Source organism: Schistocerca cancellata, chromosome 4 (genome assembly GCF_023864275.1).
Source record: "Schistocerca cancellata isolate TAMUIC-IGC-003103 chromosome 4, iqSchCanc2.1, whole genome shotgun sequence".
NCBI classification, from domain to species: Eukaryota; Metazoa; Arthropoda; class Insecta; order Orthoptera; family Acrididae; genus Schistocerca; species Schistocerca cancellata.
The window spans coordinates 364,431,277-364,459,172 of NC_064629.1; the positions used below are offsets into that span (position 1 = coordinate 364,431,277).

At 42.7% G+C, this 27,896-nt stretch overlaps 1 protein-coding gene and 1 pseudogene across 2 annotated transcripts in view; one reads left to right on the forward strand and one right to left on the reverse strand.

Moving 5' to 3' along the window:
- LOC126183995 (proton myo-inositol cotransporter-like) overlaps positions 1 to 16,069 on the reverse strand; it is a 536,443-nt gene extending 520,374 nt beyond the window's left edge. For both annotated transcript variants that reach the window (XR_007536824.1, XM_049926349.1), the window contains exon 1: positions 15,849 to 16,069. Coding sequence is in view for 1 of the 2 variants with exons in the window: in XM_049926349.1 (XP_049782306.1) it covers positions 15,849 to 16,018 (170 nt within the window). In the remaining variant the exon portion in view is untranslated. The remainder of the gene's footprint in view (positions 1 to 15,848) is intronic.
- Positions 16,070 to 25,222: 9,153 nt separating this feature from the next.
- Positions 25,223 to 25,340, forward strand: LOC126185784 (5S ribosomal RNA; annotated as a pseudogene).
- Positions 25,341 to 27,896: the final 2,556 nt, after the last annotated feature.

A 27,896-nucleotide genomic window follows, 5' to 3' on the forward strand; every position in this document is an offset into this window, starting at 1 on the left:
CCTAGAACCGCTAGACCACCGCGGCCGGCCGATTGGCATTCATCCGTTCAGCTTTACTCCCTCAGCTCGTATAGCCCCCCGCCCCCTTTTTTCTGCGGAAAATTTATTTCTAGATGCGACGAGGATTCTCCTGGCAGAGATCACGTACACTATACATGCATTCAAAAGTCAACTTATGATTCATTCAGAAATCAACTTAAAATGTGTTCAACAATGTTCAAAAACCAACAGGGAAGCGTTTCAAAATGATATGAATAATCTATAGGCAAACGTGCGCTGGATGCTAGGAGCTTTGTGAAACAAGTCTTTTTTACTGAAGGATATGAATTTGGCGCCCCCTTTCCCCGGTAGCATCTAGATGCTTGCAGCGACTGCTTGCTCAGCCAACAGCCACATTCCTGTTTCCAGAAGCGGGAGAATCTACTACTCAAACGTAACTCAATTGCGCATGAGCCCGCGCGTAACTGCTAAAACAAATCGAATGTAAACAATTGCGACTTCACGCTCATTGGAGGCAATTTGTTATTATGAAGTACTGCACAGTCTTCCTAAAGCCTTTGACACATTTTCAATTGGCAGACGCTTGCATGAGCGCTGTGTGTCGTCGTTGTATATGGCGCATTTCCTTTGCACTTTAAGTTATTTTCGTTTTTTTCTCTCGTTTATGTTTTATTGTTGAAGTACTATTCTGCAGTAGCGGGATACAGCAATATCCTTTGTTAGAGTATCAGTTCTTACCAGTCAAAAATACAAAAATGTAACTGAAAACTAAAACAATGGAAAATTCCCGGAATTCTAAAAATATCCCTGGTTTTTCCCGGTTTTCTCCAGGATGAATAAATTCCCGGGTTTTTCCCGGATCTCCTGGTTGTCCAGGGTCGTAGACACCCTGTATTAGCATTTAACCGCTACTCCACAAAGCAGGAATAACGCCATCTATATTTTGCAGACATAGGTAGATTATGCAGCGAGTTTCTCACCCAAAAAATCGCATTGGAATGTTAGCCATTTGTGAGAAGATTGTCGCACGCCGCGTGTAAAAAGGAGAAACGCCTAGCAGCTTGTGCAGGGTGAGGTGCCACTGGCTACAGAACACAGTCATTCATGTCCCGCAAAGCTAGTTATTTGGACAACATGCATTACATTTCTGTCGTTGTAAGGCCAGTGGTTTTGCGATGTTTTCACGGTCTCAGCGACGTTATCTTTCAATAAGATAACGCAACACCACATGTTCCGTTTGCTGTCCTGACCTACCTCTATGCAGCAAGTGCTGTACTGTTGTACTGGCCAACACGTTCCCCATATCTCTCACCCACTGAACACATTCCGTCATGGGCTGTCGTGAGATTGGAACGCTACTACAATTGATGGACTCAGGCATTGCGTTGAAGTAGCATGAAATGCCGTACGCATATCTGTCATCGAAGAACAGTTCAACTCTATGCCCAGTCCGGTTAGACACGTTGTTGCTGCCAGAGATGGCTGATCTGTGTACTAAATTTCGTACCTTGTACACCCCCAAAAATCACCCGTATTCTTTCTACTAAGTTGTATACGCACAGTAAGTAAATTTGCGTTATTTGCTATCGCTCCCAAAGTTGCAATTTTAACTCGAGTACCAGTGGTTTCTGCCTGAAAATACCTTTTTGTTAATTTTTTATGTACCAAGGCTTGCCGGCCCATGTGGCCGAGCGGTTCTAGGCGCTTCAGTCTACAGTCGCAGATTCGAATCCTGCCTCGGGCATGGATGTGTGTGATGTCCTTAGGTTAGTGAGGTTTAAATAGTTCTAAGTTATAGGTGACTGATGACTTTAGATGTTAAGTCTCATAGTGCTCAGAGCCATCTGAACCATTTGAGTACCAAGGCCTTAAGCATGAAACCAAAGATGCTATAGCTGGACAGAGACACCCAGTGATACTGTGAAATACCATTACGAATGTAGTGCATTGGTGCAGTCACTTATACCGTTCAAAGCAACAGCCGACACGGAGGTTGTGCTACGTGACTGTAGCAGATTGTGACATGTGGTTTTTTTTTTTTTTTTATAATCTGTTTTTGGCATTATGAGTTCACGGAAGTTTCGAGATGTGGAACTTAATCTGAGAAAATTGCAGATTTGCTGTCAAATATACTGCATAAAACGATGTGTGGTTGAAAACCCTATGCCTTAGTTCCAAAGTGAAACCACCTCCTTGAAACAATAGAGTTTTTATTTTTTTATCCATTTTTCTTGGATTTGTTGCTTACTGTAATAATAAAGGTTAACTATATGAAAAATTTTAAAATTATATTTCTTTTCATATTGATGGGACTAAGAGGGTTAATGGCCAGCGGGGTAAGTTTGAGTCAGGCATGGAAGCCTGCTCAGATACAGTAGCTTTATGGTTAAGGCGACTGTTCACGCAAGGCAGGAAATCCGGGGTAAAGTCCCCCTCCGGTACTGATTTCCACTTGTCATTTCATTCTAATTAAAACATCGCGCGTTATATGTGGTGTCACCGCCAGACACCACACTTGCTAGGTGGTAGCCTTTAAATCGGCCGCGGTCCGCTAGTATGCGTCGGACCCGCGTGTCGCCACTGTCAGTGATTGCAGACCGAGCGCCGCCACACGGCAGGTCTAGTGAGACTTCCTAGCACTCGCCCCAGTTGTACGGACGACTTTGCTAGCGAAGCTACACTGACAGATACGCTCTCATTTGCCGAGGCGATAGTTAGCATAGCCTTCAGCTACGTCATTTGCTACGACCTAGCAAGGCGCCAGTATCATTTAATATTTATCTATGGATGCCTGTACCTTCAGACCGATGTTCTCCAATTATGGATTAAAGTTAAGTATTCCAAGAGCTTCGTACTTTATTTATTAGACTCAACTCCTTTAACTGTTCCAGACCTCACGCCAGTCTGCGTGGGCTTTAACGCGTGCATTTCGGCCTCCTCTAGCAACACGGTGTTGGCTCTTCGGCCAACACATCATTATATTGCTCTCATCCTCCTGTAAGGACCCAAAACGCCTAACGACCAAAGAATCTGCCAGTCGGTCAGACTGGAAATCTGCGCCGAGGAGCTAAGAGAGAGGGGGGGAGAAAGAGAGACGGGGAGCCACAACTGGCGTGAGAAGCGCCGTGATGTAACGGCGACGCAAATGTCTAAACGAGGGTGCGATTATCCCAAGATAACTTCCCGTCGCCAGGGTGGGGGCAGCGCCGCCGCGGCTGTCACAGCCTTGAACCTCCATCCCGCCGATTGGCCACAAAACAATAACAGCCAGAGTCCGCCCCCTACAATTTAGCGGCGACAAGTTATTTCGTCACAGCAGGCGGAAACGTCAACGCACTGGACGTCACGATCATTGGACAACTTGCAAGATTCGTAAGGAAACGAGCGATTGACGCGCAAGTTGCGATTCGGTCCTTCCACAACGAAGCTCGCCTATCTTACGCAAACATTTTGCGAAGATACCCGGCGAGGCAAGCAGTTCCAGAACAGAGAAGTAAACATCGTACGTACTACACAGTGCAAAAATGAAAATATGAATTGCTTGAAGCTAACTAATATTTATCAATTGCATTATGCCGACAACGAATATCACAAAGAAAATTGAAACCTAGCTGTGATTTTTGTTTTACAAAGGTTTTCATCCACAAAGGAAATTAGAAGAAATTTATTAACAAAGTACGTATAACTCTTACATATTTCCGCAGGCTGACTTTCTCGCAGTTTGCTGCAGTTGAGCATGCTGGCGTGCTGTGGATCGCCGGTTCAAAACCGATCATCAATAAATATTTATTACTTAGTATTTATCATTTCTATAATGTTCTCGAGATTATTTATGTTTGCATATTCTGCAATATTCACTGATTGCATAAATAGCAACACACTCCATCCACGAAGCAGTTCTACACTGTGCCTGTAATAAACGTGCTTTCAGTGCTAAGTGTTATACTTCACAGATGATCCTACTTTAGGATTTTGACTTTATTGTGGTTACGAAGTGGCGTCGTTTGGTGGAGACGCCGGGTATTTAAAAACATTTAAATACAGTGGCGCCAAGTAGGCAAAGTGAAATCTGTCGTCTAGATGGACAGGAACCGGAAAACAAGCAGTAAATCGTTCCGAAGTCCGTGTATTAATGTAACCAAGGATCCCAAAACAGTAGGAAGTCAGCTGCACACCAGGCATCCATCAGTATTTACCGGAGACGTTGGTCAGGACGGCACAGCACGACAGTGGATCGAGAAAAAACGAAGAGAAGTTCTAAAGCTGAGACAAATTCCAGGTGGAACTGAAGAAAACGACAATCAGCAGCAAGTCTGTTTATCTGAAGAACAAGGCCAAACTTCTTGGGGAAAACAGAGACTTACATACAGAAAGTTTTGGTCCCCCATCTGAATGGGGGGGCGGAGGAGGGGGGGGGGGGGCATCCTCCAGCGCTGGAATACAGAGTACCACTGACAAGATCTACATCGAGGATGCTGCAGTCAGCTCAAATGAGAACATCTGAAACAGCGCAGTGTTCTTTCTCCAAGAGAGGGAGCAATGCTTTAAGCTGTGCTGTACACAACATGGAGTAGTTGGTTGGTTGGTTTAATGATTAAAGGGGACCAAACTACGAGGTCATCAGTCCTTTCTATCTGGAACACACAAGACAACAAAACTACACACCAAGTAAGTGTCTAGTGTGCAAAACCCCTAAGTCTATCGAAAGTCAAGAAAGCCTAGAGAAAGGAAGAAAGAAGAGGAAAAGGAGGGAAAGGAAGAAAGGAAGCACGTAGGGTGCCTCAGTCAGGGAGCAGCTGGAGGCCCCCAAAGACAGAAAGGGTGAAGTGGCACATACCCCAACCCCTTACGAGAGGCACCCCGCACACCAATACCCAGGAAAGACTAGCAACATGGACAGAGCATCAGAAGCACAGGAAGACAACGATAGAACACCTAGTCAAACAGAACATGAAGGGTGAAGAAGAGCAAACCAGTGGGTAGGCGAGGGCTGGGGTGGACCACCAAGCCCAGACAGCTGCTGCCCATTCAGAGCAGAGGAGGCAACAGGGCGTTCTGCCAAACTCCTCAATGGGCTTACAAGAATAAGGTGCCGTCAGAGTGTGGTAGTCATGTTAAGTGAGAGGAAGTTTAAGAGTCCGCCACAAGGCGGCTAGGTTAGCACAGTCATCAAAATGTGGATCACCATCAAATGGGCACCACAACAACAATGGGGCAGATCCTCATTACAGAGGACATTACCATGAGTAAGCTGAGTATGATCGATGCAGAGCCAGCAAAGGATGACGGAGTCCTTGTGAGAGGCTTGCATGGAGGGCCTCCTTTATGGCATGTAATTTGTTTGACAAAGTCAGAGTATGCCCTTCCATATTCTAAATCCTTAGAAATTAATGGTATAATACTGATCCCACGAGCCACACTGCCGGTAGCCTATTTGGCCAGATAGTTGGCGATTTAATTGCCCGCAATCCCAGCGTGACCTGGAGTTCTGACAAAGACCACTAACCATTAACATTGAGGGCACAAAGAGCATTCTGGATAGTTAGAACCAAGGGATGGCGAGGTTAACACTGGTCAAGAGCTTGCAAACTACTTGAACAGTAGCTACAGATGACGAAAGACTTACTGGTGCAGGAACAAATATGCTCAAGAGCATGAAAGATGGCTACTAATTCTGCAGTGAAAATACTGCACTCATCCAGCAAGGAGTAGAATCCAGTACATCCCGCATAAAAATAAGCAAAGCCAGTGCGACCGGCAACCATTAAGCCATCAGTACAGACTACTTCTGGACATCAAAACGCACTGAGTGTAGAGAATGGCAGCATAGGGTCTAAGGATATTCGCCTAAACGAGTGTGGGGAACTGCCCAAAAACCACTCAGGCTGGCTGCTTTCTTAGTCCGTCTCACCTGCCTATCTCTTAAGACAGTGCAGTGCACGCTACACTACATTGTGCAAAAGAATTAAAGGATCACTGTTTGAAACCTCGTCATCCCCCCCCCCCCCCCATTGTGACGCGTAAGTTTGAAATTTGGCTGAAAGGTGCCCACAACCTTCCTCTGTAATGGTCAGAAGTGTGGCGCCCTGCAACGTCACGCTCGGTCTCGACGACACATCGAACAGCGAGGTGTCGACACATGCGAAAAAAAGCCAGAGTTCCGAAGTTCATGCGGCATGTAAGGTGGCTTAATGATGTCACGTTTATATCGAATTTCACCACAATTGTACCCAACGCCACCGTGGCCTTATCACACGATGGGAAGATCATCAATTCCTTTCTTACCCTGGAATCGTGCGGTTTTCTTATTAATAGCAGAGGTAAAGATTTCAGACACACCGTCGCTCAAAATCGACAAGAAAAAGCATCATGGGGTGGCGTAAAGAGGTCAATGAAATCATATCTTCCTTGGGCATTCATTCAACACATTTTGCAGCCGGAAACGACAGTTTGCGCTGTGACGCGCAACAAAACTACGTTCTTGATAACCTTTGTCACTGCTGACAGCCTTCGGACGATTCAACCTTTCTCTAAACACATCGCACCGCTGCAATCTCATCGAACGCGATCGCACCCCTTTTGAGCGCAGTGCGACTGCAATTTTTGCTCTGGTGTACAGAGTGGAACCACTAGGGACCGTTAGAAACCCTTCGATAAAATTTGAAAGTGACCGCAAGGGCAAATAGTGTTTACGCTTTTTCAGCCCTCCTGTGGCGTGATCATTGGGGCAGCGACATTGACACGTGGGTCAATAAGACCGCAAACGGTCCCTCTGAAACCACCCGGTTCAGCAACACCCTCCGTGCCACCCACTCATGTTTGTTGAGCATTTTAACACTGTACCTGTACAAAGACAGAAAACTATTGACAGATTTCCCGCAGCCAGGCAACCCCTTGCGATATCACCCAGATTTCGCATGCCCACAAGCACATGCTAGGTACTAGCATAGTGCCACTCAGCTGAAGGTTGTCGAGGTGTTGCCTGGGGTTCGATCAAGAGTTGTTTCTGTCTCTGTACAGATCATTTTAAAGTGCTCAACAAAGGTGTGTGGGATTACTGAGGCGGTTGTCGAACTGGGGAGTTTTACATGAATCCTTTGCCGTTTTATTCACGCATGTGTCAACGTCTCAACCCTCCCCTCCCCACAGTGGTCACACCACATAAGGGCGCGAAACATGAGGGCTGAAGAAGGAAACACTCTTTGTTACTTGAACAACGTTCCAATTTCGTCGGATGTTCTTGAAGGTACCTAGTGCCTCCACCCTGTATACCAGGGAAAAATTGTGGTCGCACCACACTCCAAGAGTCAGATCAGGTTCAATGGAGTTGCAACCTTGCGATGTCCTTAGAGAAGAGTTGTAACGTCCGGAGGGTGTCAACAGTGTCGAAGGGTGTCAAGAATGTCGTTCTGTTGTTGCGTATCGCACTGCAAACTGTAGTTTTCGATCGTGAAATGTGTTGTAAACGGACACCCCAAAAGAAGGTGTGGATTTATTGATGCCTTTTGTGCCACCTCCTGAGGTGTTTTCGTGTCAGTTTTGAGCAGCTGCACGTCTGAAATGTTTTCCTTTGCCACCCACAAGAAACCCGCACGAATTCAACGCCGGGCGTCGTGATTCTGACTTTCGTTGCAGAGGTGTCAAAAGAATGGGCGAAATGTGGTAAGAGGTGGTGTGATGACGTTCCCATCGTACGAAACGTACACTGTGGTGTTGGGCAGACTTTTGACATAATTTGGTGCCGATGTGACATCATTCATTCACTTTACACCCAAATAAAGTTTTGAGCTCTGACCTTATCCTCAGTTGTGTTGACACCTTTCTGTTTGAAGCGTCACCGAGCCAGGCGTGACATCACAAGGCTCTAAACGTTTGCACTGTCATAGATAGGTGCAGTACGCACCTTGGAGATAAATTTTACTGCGTCGAAATGGAGGGAAATTGAAGGGATTTTAAAAAAGTCACTGCGCACTATATTTGTCTTCTGGGATAGCATTGTTCGTGCCCCTCTTCAGGAGCCTCATGGCCAAGTTTTACTTTAATACTTCCTGCGTGTCGTCCTGCAGCGCACATCACTGCCACAGTTTTTTCGTTTTTGCTCTGCTGGTATGAATATTTTTCATGAAAGACAAAGGCTGGGTTCGACACATGTTCAGCACACGGTTCTTATCTCACTTTAATTTTCATTACGACAGAACGTCAGCTGCATTTTGAATGATTCACTGGCCCCAGAGTGAAGCACTCTTCAGCAACGGCAGCCCCTAACGCTCTAATTACAGACTTAGCGAGCACGCCTAACCCAGTAAATCACGAAGTTGTTGCGTTTTTTCCCGAAATCTAGGGCCATTCAGCTGCACATGATAGTCTGTCCTGTGCAAGCATTGCGCTTCTGCATGACTACTGAAACCTACATTCAGCTGAACTTTATAACTTTTGCCAAGTGTTGTCGAGCTAGTCACGTTTCTTTAACTAATACTCAGGCACACCCTAAAATTAGGTTACCAGCAAGACCATAAATTTGGGCAACAAAGTATCTCACGTCTTGTCCATATCTGATAAACGCGTGAAGTGGCGATGTTTGCCAACTACAAATTATTTTATGAAATGGGGACAAACGTGGGTGAAAAAAAGTAACGTCTACCAGTAGCTTCCGTTCATTGTTTTTCTCCGCCCTTCGCCCTCGAGAATCTTAACAAAGCGGCCCAATAATTAACGCATAGGATTCGTTTTCTGGAATAATTTGTTTAAAATCCCAGCCATGCAGCCCAGGTAAAGTAAACTTTCCCCGTGAATTACGTCCCTTTAGAAGACAATAACTCTTCCTCCGAAGCCGAACGACGTGGAGCAATTATAAGCCAATATAAGGATTGAACTTTTTGAAGGTGAGGGAGCGGAAAAGGCGTACTCGCTTACTCCTCTATCATCACGATGTCGCAGTAGTGAGAAATTCATACAAAGTTGCGGAAATACTACTGAGTAAAGTTTGCTGCACGCACCTCAGCGTGGCTCAAAGCTTTCTTTTCTGCATTTCATACCCCACAATAACGAAATAAGATTAGGGTTTAACGCCCAGACAACGAAAAAGCCACCCAAGTTGGACTAGGGCAAGGATATAAGCCGCACCCTTTACAAAATGAACCATTGCGGTGTTCGCCTTAAGCGATCTAGGGAAACCACGGAAAACTTAAATCTGGATGGTTGGACGGTGTTCCAGTACGCTAAACACTGAGCTACCTCACTCACATCCAAACGCCAGAGGCTTTACTGCGTGTCTTGCTGGAACTATTAGTTGGTTGATGAAGGGTGACTGGATGCGCATTGCCCGGAAAACGCAAGAGTTTGGGTTCGAATGTCGGTCAGGCGCACAGTTTTAACCTGACAGAAGCAGTCACATCAACACGCATTGCGCAGAACAGTTAAACATTAATTAAATAAGCATATGAAGTTTTACTAACCAACGACCACATACAAAGAGAAAAAAATCGACGGATTCCGATAAAAGTGTTTGTACCTATGCGTGTGAAGACCATCAGTCTGCGCTCTGCTCCTGTAGCGATCAAAAATCCTGCTCGTAATGCTATTCAGACATTCCGACGTGTAAGACAGTCTGCAAAGTGGTTAGTTATCGTTTGTGACAAATGTTAAACTGCTACAGTAGTGATGCAGATGTTTACTGAAGTGTATTCAAACGGTGCCAGGCTATCATGGTCTGTCTTTGCTAACCTTATGCAATACTTCAAGAAACAAATGTGAAGAATAAAAGCCGGCCGATGTGGCCGAGCGGTTCTAGGCGCTTCAGTCTGGAACCGCGCGACCGCTACGTCGCAGGTTCGAATCCTGCCTCGAGCATGGATGTGTGTAATGTCCTTGGGTTAGTTAGGTTTAAGTATTTCTGAGTTCTAGTGGACTGATGACCTCAGATGTTAAGTCCCATAGTGCTCGGAGCCATTTGAACCATTTTTGAAGAATAAAATGCGCAAACAAAAAGTATCAGCAACTGACGAGAGAAAGGCGACTAATATTTTACTAGTGGGAATATACAATCACCATTTCTTGCCTTACAATTTTCACTTCATCAACAGCTTCATGACAGACTTTGAAAATCTGTTACAGTGCTTTGAACTGTGTCTACGAATAATAGAAAGTGATGCGGCGTTTCCATGCAAGATTTTGTTGAAAATCCGCGCTGCCTAGGAAAACTGTATAAGTATCGACCATGATCTGTCAACGTGTGGTCCTGGAAATTTACAGTCTCATCACTGTTTCCAATTTTGATGAGTGTAAACAGTCAAGTATCTACAGTTCCTGCAAGATATGCCACCGCTCATACTGGAAGATTTGGCAGACGATATTGTAATCCATGTGGTACTAACATAACGTATGTCCCGCTCCTTCTGCACAGAATCGCACACCTAGCAGAACATTTGGACCTCGTTGTATGGGACGTTCGTGAAACACGAAAGGCTTACACGGTCCCCTGATTTAATACTTCTGGACTTTTATCTGTGGGGAAAACTGAAAGAAGAGGTCTACAAGGAAACACCGACGACTCATGACACGAACTGTAGAGTACGGACATGAGATGCGTAAAGTCAAGGTGAAATTCAACGTGCAGTATTGCCAGAATCACTTTATAACATATATCACTGCTCAAGGCCAACATTTTGAGTACTTGAAATAACACTCGTAACAACAAACTTACGAACGGTACTCGAGTACCTTGTTTGCGTACATACGGTGCAGTAAGGCAGACGTTTTTGCGCTCTTGCCTTCGGAGTGCGTGACAGTGGCTTGTGGGACTGTTATTTTGTTACTATTTGATAAAGTTCCACACACGTTGTGTCGTCGAATTGGTCTTCGGAGTCTCTTTTCACTGCCACGGATGAAATATACGGGTTGGTCAGAAACTGCCTGAAAAGCTTGTAAGGGTGTTCCAGGGTAGGTTATGCTGAGAAATAATGGTCAAGAAAAAAAATTCGGTACTTTAGGCCTTTTCCGACGTAGTCTGATAATTCGCCACATTTTCCGCTATAAACTATCGAAAACCACACCAGGACATTTAAAGATTTTCGACAAATTTTAGGTGGCGTGTCTTGGCTACATCATCCTGCGCTTAGGCAAGCTACAAACAATCAAATCGAACAGCTGAACGGAAATTGGAACCACGGTCCTTTTGAGTTCAAGTTCCACGAGTTAACCAGGCAAATAATATGAGAAAAGGAGGCGGAAATGAGGCGCGATGTGCGTCTGAAAATCGAGTGTATCGCAAAACAAACTTAGCAGCTGCACAGAATGTTGCCCGTGAAAATCAGATACTTCAGAGAAGAGCTTCGATGTTTGTTCCTACACTGCTGGCCATTAGAACTGCAACACCATGAAAGCGAAATGTAACAAATGTCACATTGGTAGGAACTCTACAGCAAGTTTCGATATGCAGATTGTTAACGAAGGTATGAGCATATGGAATAAGTTCCCAGATATGTGAGTGGCTCGAAGATTTCTTAAGTAACAGAACTCAGTACGTTGACCTCGATGGCGAATATTCAAAGACAAGGGAATCGTCAGGAGTGATGCAGGGACGTGTGATAACACCGCTATTATTTTCTATATGCATAAATAATCTGGCTGATATAGTAAAAAGCAGTCTGCGGTTGTTTGCTGATGATGCTTTGGTGCACGGCAAGTTGTCGGAGTTGAGTGACTGTAGGAAGATACAATATAACTCAGATAAAGTTTCTAGTAAGTGTGATAAATGGCAGCTAGCTCTAAGTGTGGGAAAACGTAAGTTAATGCGGGTGAGTATGAAAAACAAACCTATAATGATCGGATACAGCATTAGTAGTATATTGCTTAACACAGTCATGTCGTTTAAATATCTGGACGAAAAGTTGCAAAGCGATATAAAACGGAATGAACATGTGAGGACTGGGTAGGGAAGGCGAACGGTCGACTTCAGTTTCTTGGGAAAACTCTAGGAAAGTGTGGTTCGTCTGTAAAGGAGACCGCATATAGGACCGCAGTGCGACCTATTCTTTAGTACTGCTGGAGTATTTGGGATCCGAACCAGGTCGGATTAGAGGAAGACATCGACGCAATTCACAGACGAGCTGCCAGATTTATGATGGGTACGTTCGAACAACACGCGAGTGTTACGGAGATGTTTCGGGAACTCCAATGGGAATCCCTGGAGGGAAGGTGACGTTCTTTCCGAGGAAAACTACTGAGACAATTTAGAGAAACGGCATGTAAAGCCGACTGCAGGACGATCCTACTGCAGCCAACATACATTTAGTATAAGGGCCACGGGGATAAGATACGAGAAATTACGGCTATACGAAAGCATATAGACAGTCGTTTTTCCCTCGCTCTACCTACGAATGGAACAGGAAAGGAAATGGCTAGTAGTGGTACAAGGTACCCTACGGAACGCACCGTACAGTTGCTCGCGGTGTATGAATGTACGTAGATTTAGGAAAAATGGTCTGCGCTATGCATCGCGAAAATTTTCATTGTTACAAGTACGATTACGAAGCAAAAATGGACAAGTTATGGTGCTGGAATATACCTTCTGCTCACAACTTCAAGTAAGAACTGAATACAAAATACAACTTGAAGCTAATCCGGACAACTCAAATACTTAAAAAAGCTGAGTGGAGGTTTAAAAAAAAAAAAAAGGAAGCAGAGAACAGTCTCGGGATATAATGTGTACTGCCGGAAGTAACTGTTTTGTATGTAAGCCTGTCATTTTATTGAGGGTGCTCGTTCCGCGAATTACGCAACATGGACCAACACTGATTTGAAACCTACAGTTTTTGCGCGGATACTCTATGGTTACTCTCCAGAACTGGTATCAGCCACTGAAGCCTGGAAGTCACAACAGTGTTCTCGGAGAAGAGTCGGTGAAGTAGCGCATGGTAATATCCACTGGCAAAAATTTATCAATTTTCTTGTCACTTAACTCTCTCGCTGTCTGCTAAGCAACTGAGAACCAGGCGGAAACAATGAGTGAATTTTCGTAAGAAATATTGAGTTTGGGCAACACTTCAGAATGAATGAATGACAGGAGTTTAACAAAAATATGCAAACACCACGAGAAACGCATGCCTGAACATAATTGCAGATGCTAGCCAATCCCACAGACTGCACTGTTTTACTTGACCACGCACAGCACCTGTGCCATGTCCTCAATATGTTACAAGTGTCAGTGGTGGTCACAACAGTGTTCTCGGTAGTTGTGAGTATTATGGCGGAGCTACGTGAATTCAAACGTGGGCAAAATGTTGGTCCTCGTACGGCGGGTGCTTCCGTAGCTAAGACAACCGAAATGTTTAGTATTTCTAGTGGCATCATATAGAAGATTTATACCGCATACTGGGAAACCGGAAAAATATCACGAAATATAGGCACGAAAGTCTAAGTTGAGTGATCGTGACAGGCGGTCACTGAAGAGGATTACGACGAAAAGTAGGACGACAGCTGCGGAACTGAATGACGGAGGCGCGAACCCTGCCAGGGCCGAACCAAAACGAAGGGAGCTCCATAAGCAGGGAATTGCAGGACTAGATGAAACACCAATATCACTCATCAGTGATGCAAATGCTCATATCAGAAAAACGTGGTGCTGGAGCCGTAAAACCTGGACTATGGAAGAAAGTTCATTCCATGGCGGGGTTTCGGCGATGATCTGGGCTGCCAAATCGTGGTATTCCATGCGCTCCAAGGTTACTCTGCGGAATCGCACTACCCATTTTGGCGGATCAGGTCAATCCCCTTGTACAACAGTTGTTCCGCAATGGCCATGATGTTTTTTAAGACAACAGAGCCACTGCTAACAGCTCCCATCGTCAAGGACTGGTTTTGTGAGCACGAAGATTAATCGTCGCTTCTCCCCTGGTCACCACAGTCACCAGATCGCAATACTGAGCCTTCGTCGTCTACTTTCGAGAAAAAGAGTGCGCGATAGCTATCCACCTCCATCATCGTTACATGAACAAGCCACTACTTTGTAGGAAGAATGATATAAAATTACTTTGAAATACATACAAGACCTGTATTTATCCATTATGAGATGACTGGAAGCTGTTTTGAATAACATCAGGTTCCCTGCACCACATTAGGCCTTGTCATTCACTGCGAAACCAACGAGCTGAGCCCCGCCCACTTCGTCCCCCAACCTCCACAGCTTAGATTCAAACACGCTCTTGACAGTAGTACTGCTTTCACGTAAACAGCAGTGTTATCATCAAACAAACTACACGATACCGTTTCTGAACTGACCAGCCCAGCGACCAGTATACAATGTCATATCGAAGTTGCAGAAGGGAAAACGCGCCTGACCTAGTGTCAGCAAGACAAGTTGCGAGCAACCACCTGATAACGTCGCTTTTACTTAGCTCTTGTTAAGTCCCTGTCTCAACTCGTGAATGCATGTGAAAACATTTAATTGCACTATTCACATCATCTTTCAGTATTAATAGAGGTACGGTGATCTATTAGTAGTAACGCCGGGCCTAGTGTCAACAAAGCATGTTTGCGTAGCGTAGAACCTAAAACAGTTGTACAGTATGTGAACGACCGCCGCCTTTAAAAAAAAGAACCGAAGTGTGTGGGAGCTAACATAAACTGGTTTCTAATGCTTGTCGCACTAAAATGAGTCAATATTTTGCACTGATATACACCAATAAAAGAAAGAGCGAGAAACGTTCTGTTTACTTCTCATCTTTTATACTTCTCTAGTGTTGCTGGCGACAACTGAAAGATAAACAGCAAGATATTTTGCAAAGCGGTTTTTTGTTGACGGATTTACGCGCAAAATTAAATATGCAACATTTGAATCGCTTACCCTGAGCGTATGTTGCAAAGAGAGAGAAAAAAAAAAAGGAAAATATTCCAGTTTACTAATGGCAATCCCACGCAGTTCGATTTACAAACTTAAGCAAACAAAACAAAAAACGCATTTAAAAAAGCGGAGACAATGTAGAAAGAGTCGCTCACTGCTCATACCCACACCACTACGGTCGTGGGAATTTTCCGTTCAAAGATCTTCACCGGAGCGGGAAAAACAAAAAGCTGACACCGGCGATCTTTCATTGTACGGATGTTCCGTCCGACAACAATATAAATCACACTTAGAGGACGAAAATGTGAATCCATTAGACAACAGTCACAAAGCTTCACGAATAAATACATGCTCCTCCCACCAACAGCTCTTTCACTAGCACCAATCGGCAGGAGCGTATTCTAAACTTGAAGGCAGTATAAATAAATTTTCAATGTTTGTTACATGCCAGGAGAGATCCTTCTTTAAAACTACAACAATTTTTTTGGTGAGCAAACCCTGAATGATGTTGCACGTCGTGGAATTTAGTTTCACCATAGCAACGTGGGGGTGGCCGTATTTCTAGTAGCTTCCACAGCGCGCCGTTACGAAATTTAACAGTCTACGCGATTACATTTGAATATCATCACCTTAGTTAACATTACGCCAGTAAATGAGTAACCTCCAAGCAATTTTACACTGGCTACAGTATATTAAAGATTAACTGACCTAGGAATTTCATACTATGATTTAATCTCAAGACATCTATTTTCTGTTAAAACTGAAACGTTCTGCAATATAACAACACTCTATGAACACTTGTAAAACAAAATATAGTAGAACAACTTCGAACTTTCAGAAAATTTTCGGTTATTTATAAAAAGCCGGTTACAGCACACACACCTCGGACTCAAAGCAGAAGCCACAAGAGAATATGGGTACAATGCAGGAAGCATGTCATGCCATTACTGCGGAGCACTAATTTTAACACGAAATCGAAAAAACTAGTTTACTGGAAGAATGAACTTACCTTATGAGCAACATAGCACCAGACACCACACCCGTGTCATAGCCAAAAAGGAACCCTCCAATTGCGCTTAGAAACGTCAAAACGTAAATGTATTTTGAAGAACGCTCCGAGTTAACCTCCAAAAAGTCGCCATTGTTGGCCACGTTTGTTGATGCCTCGTAACCCGACATTCTGTTACGAATGTGACAGTGCCCGAGTTTCAGTCCTCAACCGCACTACGCGCTTGCTAACAACCAATTGACGAGCGCCCCTGTGCCGCGTGGGTATACAAATAGCGAGATGTATCGATTATGGAGTCGAGGCGCGGGGCCGCAACTATCGATAGCGCCGCCTCACTGCAAGGCTTACGACCAGATCTGCCATCTAGCGGACGAACTCTGTAACCTGCTAGTACATTCGAGATCTTGAACGCAAGTGATTTTCCGATGAGTTCCACGGGTATAGATTGCCCTCAAGTTGGCATCCGCATATTTTAGCACTTCGGCACAACCACACTCTGGGGAATACAGTGAAACAAAGAAACTATTTCTCAGCTAGAAGAACGGTAATCGTACGCTGGTAATAAATCCGCATCATCAGAACATTAAGTATTATCACTCTATTTATTGAAACGTTAAAAATCTTTATTCTCTGACACAGCTGAACAACTCTGTACATTCTGTTAAGATGAATAATGTTTTTTTATTAAATAATAATGACGAAGAAACTGTATGTGGAAACCGGGATCATCAATTCGCCTTGTTTTTAATAGTTAACGATCGTAAGTTAAAAATACTTTTGTAAACTAACTATTCTTTTAATTTTATATTCCGGGCAACCGCAGCTGTTGAAAGACATGATGTTAGGAAGAATTCCGCTTACAGTTGGTAAAATTGTTGTTTATTAAAGCTCTCTCTCTCTCTCTTTGAGTTTGCCCTGCTGTCATACCGATGCAGGCAAATTTTAAAGAATGGGAAACTTCTGCTTTACCTTTCGTTCACCATAGTATTGACGATATTATCTGAATAGTAAATTTTGACTAGGAGTGATGGGTATGCCTATGATCTTTTAACGTTGTTCACCATATGATGCGACTTAAAGCCACGAAACGGGCCGTGTTTTAATAAACATATTTTACCAGCTGTAAGCGGAGTTATTCCTAACATCAATAAGTTAAAAATCTGCAGAAAAATTATTTTTCTATTCAGGTAGTATTAAATTTTATTCCCGTGTTTCATTCGTAGCGGTGAAGTCATAAAAGCTGTAATAATTCGGAGAATCGTCTTCACCTGAGGTTTAGCTTTGTTTAGCTTTAGCATTCAGCGCGAAAGAAAATGTTTAATCACTATATAAAATTTCGTTATGGCTTCTATACAACTAAAGCGACGGCTACTATTTTGTCAACAGATTTTTTGCGGTATCTTTAATATACCTCTGAGAGTTGGTTTATTTCATTGAATGTTCCCGCTTGTCGCACAAAACTGTCAATCAGTAATGAGACGACGTCATGAAGTACCGTACCTGCTTTTCTTACTACTTTAGTACTACTTTTTTAGTACTTTATAAGTACTTATCGGAACTGATTGTCGCAAAAACGCCCCGCGTGAATCGCAGAACGACACGAGAGCAACGCCCCTCGCTCCAACGAATGTAATGCTTTCCTGATTCCAAATTTCAGATGTGGCTTCCGCAGCTGCTTCTAATTTGTAGTCGTTATAATGCTCTGTATATTTCCTCTCTTTTGAAATAATAGATATATACTCTTCACAACCAAGAGGGCATCTGAAAATCCTCACGATACATGTTACCAGAAATACTGGGAGAAACAAATTCACGTCTCTGGCGTTACTAGTGTTTATTTTTTTTATATAATTCCATTTCCTCTCTGTCTTTGCAGCCGAATGGAAAATATTCTGGGTACATTTTCAGAACTTTGAGTGACGGTCAGTTTCTTACGAGAAGGGTACCAAATCGTAGCATAACGGCTGTCAAATGCTGAGACAGTTTATTATCTGGCCGTATTTTCTGTGAAGTCTCATCATTCGTTGTTGCATTATGCCTCTGTAAACAAGAGAAAACTTTGTAACTATAATGAGGAGAATATTTCTGAGATGGAATGGTGCTACGCCCGTTCTCTTACACACCACATGCTTTAATTAAGTTTTGAAGGAAGGAGGATCTCTGGTTTGTACGTCTACCAAAAGAGCACTGCAAATTTGTTTGAAATCTTGTAACAATATTAGATAATACAAATTCATTGTAAAAGAGACAGGCCATATAATAAAACAATAAAAAATTAAACAATAGGACGGAGGACAAAGAAACTAGCCAAACATGTTATGTGCTACAATGTTGCCGACGTATTTATTGTGTGTTTCATCATGTTAGAAGGGTCAAATGTTTAGGTATGACGTATTTGGTTTCTTTACACGGAAAATTGTTTTGTCGGAATATAATGCAGTTGTTCATAATTCTCTTTAAAAAATATAAAACAGATGTCCATACATAACTTGTGGTCTTGTTGCCTCTATTTTTTAAGTATTTTGTATCAGGAGATCCTTGTTATTTTTCGTTTTTAATGCGCTTAGATGTTGCCTCGCTGCTTTATTGTTCGACTATATACGTACAGTGGAGGGGCATTGTGAAGGATGGTATGCACAGCGTCCGGTGCTATTGATTAGGGCAGGCCACGGCTCTACGTGCGAACACGAACGGGTACACCAAGTCTCAAGCGAATACTCTTCAGGAAGTGGCTGCAACAAGAATATGTTCCTTATTTCGTTAGTTCTGAATGTACGTACTCGGAAAATGAACCTAACACTTTGCACATGGGCCTACTGTCATTGAAATACTCTGCCGCCAGAGAAGTGTACATTACGATGCAGAATATATTTTATCAGGCTTCCGTAATAAATTAGAGAAACTACTTATTTTATAATCCAAGTTAAAAACTCTTCTCCTGGCAGACTCTTTCTGAGTTTCACTTAACTGTCATCGTTATTATGATGATAAGCAAAACTGAATGGAATCCAGTAAAAATCGTACTCATGGTGATGAGTACATCGGATTAGGTAACGTGTGTAGAAGACAATTCCTGCCGAAAAGAGAAACTAACAGGACAAACTGAATATTTTAAGGCGTACACAGTACTGCGACAAAGATATGCCATCTCACATATTTTATTTTAACTTATTCTATAGAAAAGACTGAAAGAGAATTTGCTAAAACTGACCCCAAAGGAATCCAACACAGTGTGTGAAGATTACTCGCATACGCTGATGATGTACGAGGGGTGGAACTTTCATCGTTACAACTGTTTATTTACAACTTATACAAAATAGGTAGTTGTTTCAGAGTTTTACTGTGCTTCAGAGTAGTCACCAGCATTGTGCATAGCACTTTGCCAGCAATGTGAAAGTCGTAGGATACCCTTAGCAGCACCAGTTGTTTTGCAGTTCGTGTGGGGCGGTCTGTTGCCCGACGAATCTCTGTAACAGTTCTGAAGCGAATGCCATGAAGTGCTCTTTCATATTAGGAATCAAGTTGAAGTGAGAAGGGATTAAGTCCGGAGATTTTAGTGCATGGTACAGTATTTCCCAGCCCCATAGACCCAACAAATCAGTCACAACTTGCGCCATATGAGCCCGAGCATTGTCCTGGCAATGATGAGCTGGTCGTGCAGAAAGTGTCACTGCTGCTTTCTCTAAACTGGTTGCAGGTTGTGTTCCGAAAATGAACAGCCTAGAGATATAGGCGGTGATATTTTCTGCACAACCCGCCAATCACTGCGAACAACGCTCGGGCCCATATGGCACAGGTTGTGACTGATGTGTTCGATCGATGGTGTTAGGAAGTGCTGTACCATCCACCACGTTCCCTGGTCTAAGTCCTTCTGACTTCAACTTGATTCCTAAGACGAAGGAAGCACTGCATGGCATTCGTTTCAGAAGTTTTACAGAGATTCGTCGGGAAATACACCGCTCCACTGTAAAAATCCAACCCTCCTAACATCAATAAGCAATTCCAAGACAGCAGTAATCGAAATGATGCACAACAATTGTAAAATTACTTCGAGAAGGGGACTAGGAGATAATGAGCAGAAGACAGATCATCTGATGGTCAGTAGGGGACCCTAATTGATGCACCCTTGACTGTACACGGGTTAACATTCACGCTTCCGTACTCGGGGAGTCTCTTCAGTAATGACAAGAGAACAGATATAGAAAATCACACACGTTTTAGCAAGTAGTAACAGAAAGCCAAAGAAAAGGAACGCTCAACACCAGTTTAAAAATGTCAATCTAGTATAATGTCTGTATTATTACTCTATACTTAACTACATCTTTTGTTAAGAAGTAAGGATTAATGAAGCTTGAGACAGTTAATAATATGGTTTTATTCCATCGAAGGGCACTTTCACTTACGATTTGGTTTTATTTAAGTAGAAACGAAAAATGCATCTCAGATATGTCCCGCGACCAATGTTATCGAACAGGAGCCGTAACTAACACATTGTTAAATACAGGTACTAAATTTATTTTTTAGGAGCAGTGGTGGAGAGGTCGGGTCGAAAGCAAACTACTATTTCACTTAAAATGAAGACGAAGGTTCTTAAGGCAGTTTACGAAAGAAGGAGCTCGAAAATGGGAATCTGTAAAGATTTTGGCATTGCTGTCTCTATACTGTTGAAGAAAATTAAAAATACAAATAAAATTACTTGATTGTTTGATAGCAATTTCTCGAGCCAGTGAGATAATATATGAGAGCAGCTAAACACAATGATGTAGTTGATTGGTTCAAACATGCTAAGACTCAGAATTATCCCAATTAGGACCTTTATTATTGGAAAAACCGTATGAACTTTCAGAATAAATGAATATTGAATTTTCCGCAACCTGAATTTGGTTGGAATGTGTCAAGGAAAGGAACGCAAGCAAAGATCCAAGGTCTGGCCCTGATGGACCAATTGGGACGGATCTACCGCCGTGTTATCCTCTGCCACTTGCATCACTGGATGCAGTATGGGGGTCCACGGGAAATACGGGCACTGCAACGAACCTGGTGATGTCACACTAGTCGCCTTGTCCGCCATAATTTGTGAACGCTTGGATCTGCGCAGGGCCTACAGGAAATCAAAATACAAATGAAAAGGTACCCACTGAAAGTCCTAGCTTTGTCATGTGCTATCGATGGCTTACATGCATTTAAACGCGCACTTAAGAATTATTACACTCGTCTGAAATACACAGGTGTCCATAATTAAAGCAATAAACCGCTCTTTCCCCGTCTTGAGTTTAAGTCACGAAGTAATCATACAAACTCTCAACAGATTGCCGTACGATCGTGTTCTGCACGGAAAATGGCATTTCAGTCAACGGAAAACCACGCCAATGATGACGTCAAGGCACCTATCAAACGGAATAGTGTTGGCCGAGTACTCACACATCCACAATCGATCGAGGTGGCGCAGCGGTTAGCACAATGGAATCGCATTCGGAACGATTCAAAACCGCATATGGCTTTCCAGATATAGGTTTTCCGTGATTTCCCTAAATCGTTTCAAGAAAATGCCCGGATGCTTCCTTTGAAAGGGCACGGCTGACTTCCTTTCCTGATCTGATAGGATCGACGACCTCGCTGTTTGGCCCCTCCCCCCATTTAAACAAAACAACCAACCATCCACAATCGCTGTGTACACAGTCATAGATGGTGCAGTATGGTAGGCGTCTGCCTACCAGATCTCTATGGTGAAGGGCCATAGGAGGAATGCAAGCAGGACATTCGAAAACTCATGTGGCGCGATGGCTGGACGTGAATCACTCTTTTGTTTCTTGGATGTGGCCACAATTTATAGAGACCGAAACTGTACTCCGAAGACCAGGGCAGGGCCGACCACGTGTGACATCAGAAAGAGAGGACCGTTATTTCGCTGTAAGGGCCCAATGGTACCGCCTTAGTGCTGCGCAGCAACTGGCATCTGTCCTCGCAGCATCCACTGGATGTACTGTATCGAGGCAAACGGTGTAGAGAAGGCTTCGACAGCGTGGGCTTTATTGTCGGAGACCTGCTGTATTAGTGCCTCTGACGCGTCTTCACAGAAGGGAACGTCTAGAGTGGAGTCGTCAATATACCAACTGGACAGTTGAATAGTGGGCCAATGTTCTTTCCACAGTGAGTACCGAATAGGTCTGGAGAGTGATTCTCGAGGGCTTCGCATCTCAAGGCAATGTGGAACACGATTTCGAGACCCGACCACTGTGGAAAGAGACTGATATCGAGGAGGATCGCTAATGGTCTGGGCAGGGATTATGTTGACCATTCGAACACCTCTCCATGAAATTGTACGGGTGAATCGGCGAGGGTTAAGTGCTGTCAGGTACCATGACGAGATCTTTGGATCTCATGTACGGTTGTTGCGAGATGCTGTGCGCCAAAAGCTCGTATTGATGGACGATAATGCTCGACCTCACAGAGCACAAGTGGCTGATGTTTTCTTGGAAACATACTGCACGCCTGGCGTGGCCTGCTCGCTCTCCCGATTTGGATCCCATAGAGCATGTATGGGATGCACTAGGGAGATGGGTTGCGTCACGTCAACATCCACTAACCACTCTCCAAGACTTGCGAGCAGCTCTGCAGGAAGACTGGAGGTTATTGCCTCAACGTGACATTGATGAAGTTATTCACAGCATGCTCCGTCGTTGTCAGGCCTGTATTGTTGCCAGATGAAGTCACACCCCATAGTGAGCACATTAACCAGTTGTCGGAATATGTGCGTAAATCTGTTAAGTTGGAAAAAAAGAAGAATGTTTGCATCTACTGTTATGCGTTTTGCAGCTGTTTGCGTTCTGTATTCTTTAAATTGTTTCTCCTTTGTTATCATCTGTTTATATTGTTTTGTGGCAAAATAAACACAACCTTGAAAAATTTCCGTTTGTTGGTTTCATTTTGGAAACCAGTGTAGTTAATCGCTCCGTGCCGGAGACATCTGCTGGCACTAGCAAGGCCTGCGGCGTCACGTGCTTTGACGCCGCCTGTCATTTTTGTGGGCTTCGATGGGGCGTGCATCAACGCCTTCTATGTAGCTACACAGGCCTACGCACAGCTGCCAAATTGGAACGTAACGTCACAAACATTTGACCATTTGTTACAGTAAGCTTCACTTCGCGAATGTGTTCTATTGAAAGTTCGTGCCACTTGAAGGTGTTATGTTTCATACACTACACTCCTGCAGTTCTTGTCCCCTATTGCCAGGGAAATTATAAACCCAAGGGAGGATTAAAAGTTCTTATGTTCCGGTTTTCCAGATGCGAAAAGCTGAGAAATCGCTGGCTCTCTCCAATACCCAGAAAGGATTTTGTGGCTACACATCATTCAACGATAAGTGAAGGAAGATCAATTTATAACGTATTATTTGTTTCCGCTGCAGCACAGTTGACAAACTTTATAACGGCATTTATGGTATGTATGAAATACCAAGATTTGCTGTTTCTTGATCCAACACCATAGTTAACAAGATTAGTATGAACTGGCTGTAGAATGCTTGTCAATAACGTTGGGGGGAAAAGATCAATTTTCGTTTGTTCTGGACTGTCATCAGCAAGACAGACCATCTAATTTTTGATAAGATGGAGACACCACGAGCTGCACTTCAGTTGTGTCATTCTGAAGTTATTAATGAACAGTTGGAAGTTTCTGTTTTTCATAAAGAAATTTTAGTTAATAGCTTGCCGATTATATGCAGATTTCCTATGAATGTAAATTATTTTAATGATAGTGAAAGTATACTGAAGTCTGCTGAAAACCATGCATCTCCAGAATTTGAAGATAAACAGCACTTACCTGAAATAATGCAAAGTACTTTAGATAAATTTATTGAAGTCTCTGATGAAAAAGGTTTCTTTCAGTTTGTGAAGTCCCAAATGCATCTTGTGAGTATCACACACGGACTAAGATACAGACCAGAGGACTTTCTGTTGTTTTCTCTTGTGCAAATTATTTCTACAGTTGCCTATAGATTCATCAGGGAATCTGGAAACTTGTTAATGCCCCATCCAAGCACAGTAAGGAGACTTTGTTCTGCACCTAATGTTGTCCCTGAATTAGAAAAACTTTACAGCAGTTTCTCGCATTACATTAAGAGTACAGTTCCTCTGTTGTAGTCCCAGGGTGTTATCACTTTCGACCACTGCCTCACGGGACTTGGTACTTACGACGCCGTCAGACAGTTCTACTTCAATGATCAAACATCCGTTCTGACTGAACCTTGTTAATGGTGGATATAAAGTAACCTTATTTCTGTTTGCCTGGAAGTATCTCTTTATTTCGTTCTTGTCATCAAGCAGTTCATGTTCCTTGTTTACTGACTTAATACAGTTTTGTTCACCACTACTGATGGCGCATGAATAAGTTTGTTGTCCTCTTTGTGGTCACAGACATAACATTGGTAACGAGGATAAAAGTTTCGTGATACGTCTGATTCTCCTAGTTTGTGTGGTTTCTTAGTCCAGTGCCCTTCTCCATGAATATCATGGAGCTTGTTTCACTTCAGCGCTGGGAGCAACTGCAGATATCGCAGCAGAAGGTGTTGCAAGCGACCGGCGCAGTACCACCAACCTGCACCCACCCCCTTCCACTGACAGCCTGTCTGCCTCCCACCAACACCACCTGGACTACAGGTCTGCGTGCTGGTGACGTCACCTATAGATGACCGAGTCTGTGTACGAAGTTCGCTGTGAGCCTGATGCAGCTATAGGGACTTTTAAGTTTCAGACCTGAAACTACGCCGGTTTTCCATGCTTTCTTCTCTTTCACAGCGTTGTAATGAATCTAAGGAAATTTTTACCATTGCGTCAAATAACTGACCAAAACTGCTCTACGATTTTTGAACATGTAAAATTGTTTTGACATTTTACTATAAATACGCATTTGTAGAAGATAAACTGAAGTTTTAGATTCGTTCTTTCCCTCTTACCTCAGGGGTTATCTGGCAGTATTAAAAAGAAAATCCGTCATACGTACTAAGAAACAGACGTTCCCCTTTTGAAATCAAACAACAGTGCTCGTACAGGAAGGACATAAGAATTTATTTCCCTGGTTAGTTTAGCAAATTTTCGTCTCCATTTATCCTTGCTGACTGCACACGGAACCTGTATCATTTGACGGAATGGAGTAGTTACCACTACTCCATTCCGTATCTTCCGAGACAATGTTCATTAGATCAAAAAACACGGCGACGATCTTTTATTTCCTTGATTTTGCAGGCCTGTAGGAACCTCAGACAAGAAAAATTTTGGGTGTCTTTTATATTCTTGACTGAAAGTATTGCCAGAGAATGATATTACATTCCTCACAAAGTTCTTACATCGAAATTCTCTTTCCCGCATTGCATAATAGCCAACGGCCTTGCTGCAGTGGTAACACCGGTTCCCGTCAGATCACCGAAGTTCAGCGCTGTCGGGCTGGGCTAGCACTTGGATGGGTGACCATCCGGTCTGCCGGGCGCTGTTGGCAAGTGGGATGCACCCAGCCCTTGTGAGGCAAACTGAGTAGCTACTTAATTGAGAAGTAGCGGCTCCGGTCTCGTAAACTGACATACGGCCGGGAGAGCAGTGTACTGACCACATGCCCCTACATATCCGCATCCAGTGACGCCTGAGGGCCGAGGATGACATAGCGGCCAGTCCGTTCCTTCGGGCCTTCATGGCCTGTGCGGAAGGAGGAATGTGTGAAACGCAGGATTCATCTAAACAAATTTCAAAGATATTTTAAGTTCAAAATTATTTCAGAAATTGCCATATTTGTATAAATAGCCAAAATAATTCTGTAGATGTTTGTATAATAGGCCATAATGATCCTGTAGCTCTGTGAAACAAAAAACCTGGAAACTAAAAAATCTGGTAGAATGATATGGAATATAAAACGTTTTTGAGCCACAGAATGATTGAAAATTTATTTCACAGCACAGAAAAGTTGCATGACAATATCAGTAAACTGTTACAAAAAGTCAGACGGATACATAACACACACAGCAGTAACGTATAAGATACTGAGATGTTTGTCTCACTATAGAAAGAAAGCTATTTCTTAATATCAGAATATACTAAAACTGAAGAAAAAATATTTTATTTCATGCATACTAGAAACAAAAACGTGGTTAAAAATTGTTCAACATACATCCAGCATCAAGCAGAAAGTTAAGTTTGTCACCAGTAATCAACGAATCAGAGTCAAGTAATAACTACATAATTTCTTGTAACTCCCTCAAAGCACACAGTAACATTAGAAGAGGATTGCTTAATGTAGGCACACCACACAAAACCAATAATTTCACACTCATCTATGAGCACACATTGTGTTTCTTGACATATAACCCATTCAGAAAACTTGAGAAACATTGATTGTAAGGCAGAGTGTTAACAGAAAGAAGTTGTGCACATAATGCAATACAAACTTCACTGAAATAAAACTATGCTGACTAACATTGTGGTAACACATGTATCAAAATACATTTGGACATCAAAACATAACAAACATGATATGGAGCAGCACCTAATAAGACATTACTAATGAAACAAGAAACATGATTCGTTCAGCAAGAAGTGACTATGAGGGATTCCAACTGATACTTAGCAGAATCCTAAAAAGAAGGTTAGTGAGTGACAAATATTATCTCCAAAGTAAACTGTGCCATCAATGAATAATGTGTTTCTATTGGGGCAATTTTCACAGGCCCCAAACAAATTTTTGTGTGAAAACTACCTAGGAAAGGATGGTATGCATTTAAATACAGTGGGGTATGTTAACAGTCAGCAGAACACTCACAGATGTCTAAAAAATCATTAAAAGCAACCTAACTAATATGGCCTGGTAGGGGTGAAACTTTCAGATGCTCCAGCTGGTGAAGCAAAATATAAGCACCACACAAAAAGGGGGGACTACAGCCCACAACATTTACATTAGCAAAAGAAAAATTACTTACGATTACTACACACATAGTACTGAGTACATTGGCAAAAAGAAATTAGAGCAGAAGTAATTTTAAGGGAAATGCAACCAGACATACGGTGTGTCACTGAACATGGGCTAACCAAAAGTTAGATAGCTAACCTGACAAAGGCCTATGTCTTATAAAGTTACTTCTGTAGATCTAAACATAAAGGTGGTGGAGTTTCTATATACATTAAAATGGGAAACAGTAAAAGTGTGAGATTACCGACAGGTAGAGAAAAAGACTTTGAAATTACTGGTGTAGTGATATATGACATTAGAGTGTTTTGTGTGTACAGATCATTAGCTAACAAGATTAGCATCTTTCTGAAAAAAGATTGCTAACTTACTAAGAATGAATAAGAAGAAAAACATTGTTTTATGGGAAAACTGCAATATTCTTCAATATTGACATGGGAAAATGTAGAAAAACAACACAAATTTTGAAGACTTGTTAATACAGTATAATATGTAGGCAAGAATACGTGCAGTAACAACAGTTACTTCTCAAAGTCAGACAGTTATTGACATCATGATTACCAATATTAATTGCAAGTCTCATGTAGTCTAAATGGAATGGAATGGGAAGAAACCCTAATAAATGGTACAATGGAATCTACCATCTGCCATGCACTTCACAGTGGTTGGTAGAGTATAGGTATAGATGTAGAAACAGAATTATCTTATCGCCATGGACAGCTGGTTTGCTTCTCGATAAGTAGTGACACAGTATCTGAATCAATATGAACATCCATAGAGACAAGAATCAGCAGTGAGAAAAATGTTAACATCTTTAGTGCAATATTCAGTATGTAAACCTGGGATGAAACGTACCAGTGCAGAATGTAAGTTAAAAGTATGATTCCTTTATTAGAACAATGAAATCCCATTTTTTAAATGTACCATTCCCTGAAGTAAAGAGACAAGAAAAACTGCAGAATCAGACACAGTGGATGAGTAAGACCATAAAATAGTACAAAAGAAGTACAGAAAAATAGTAAGATAGTAAGAGGGGCAAAAACAAGAACAATCAGTACCACCATAATGAACTAAAAAAAGAAAGAAAGATAAAGGCAGCTT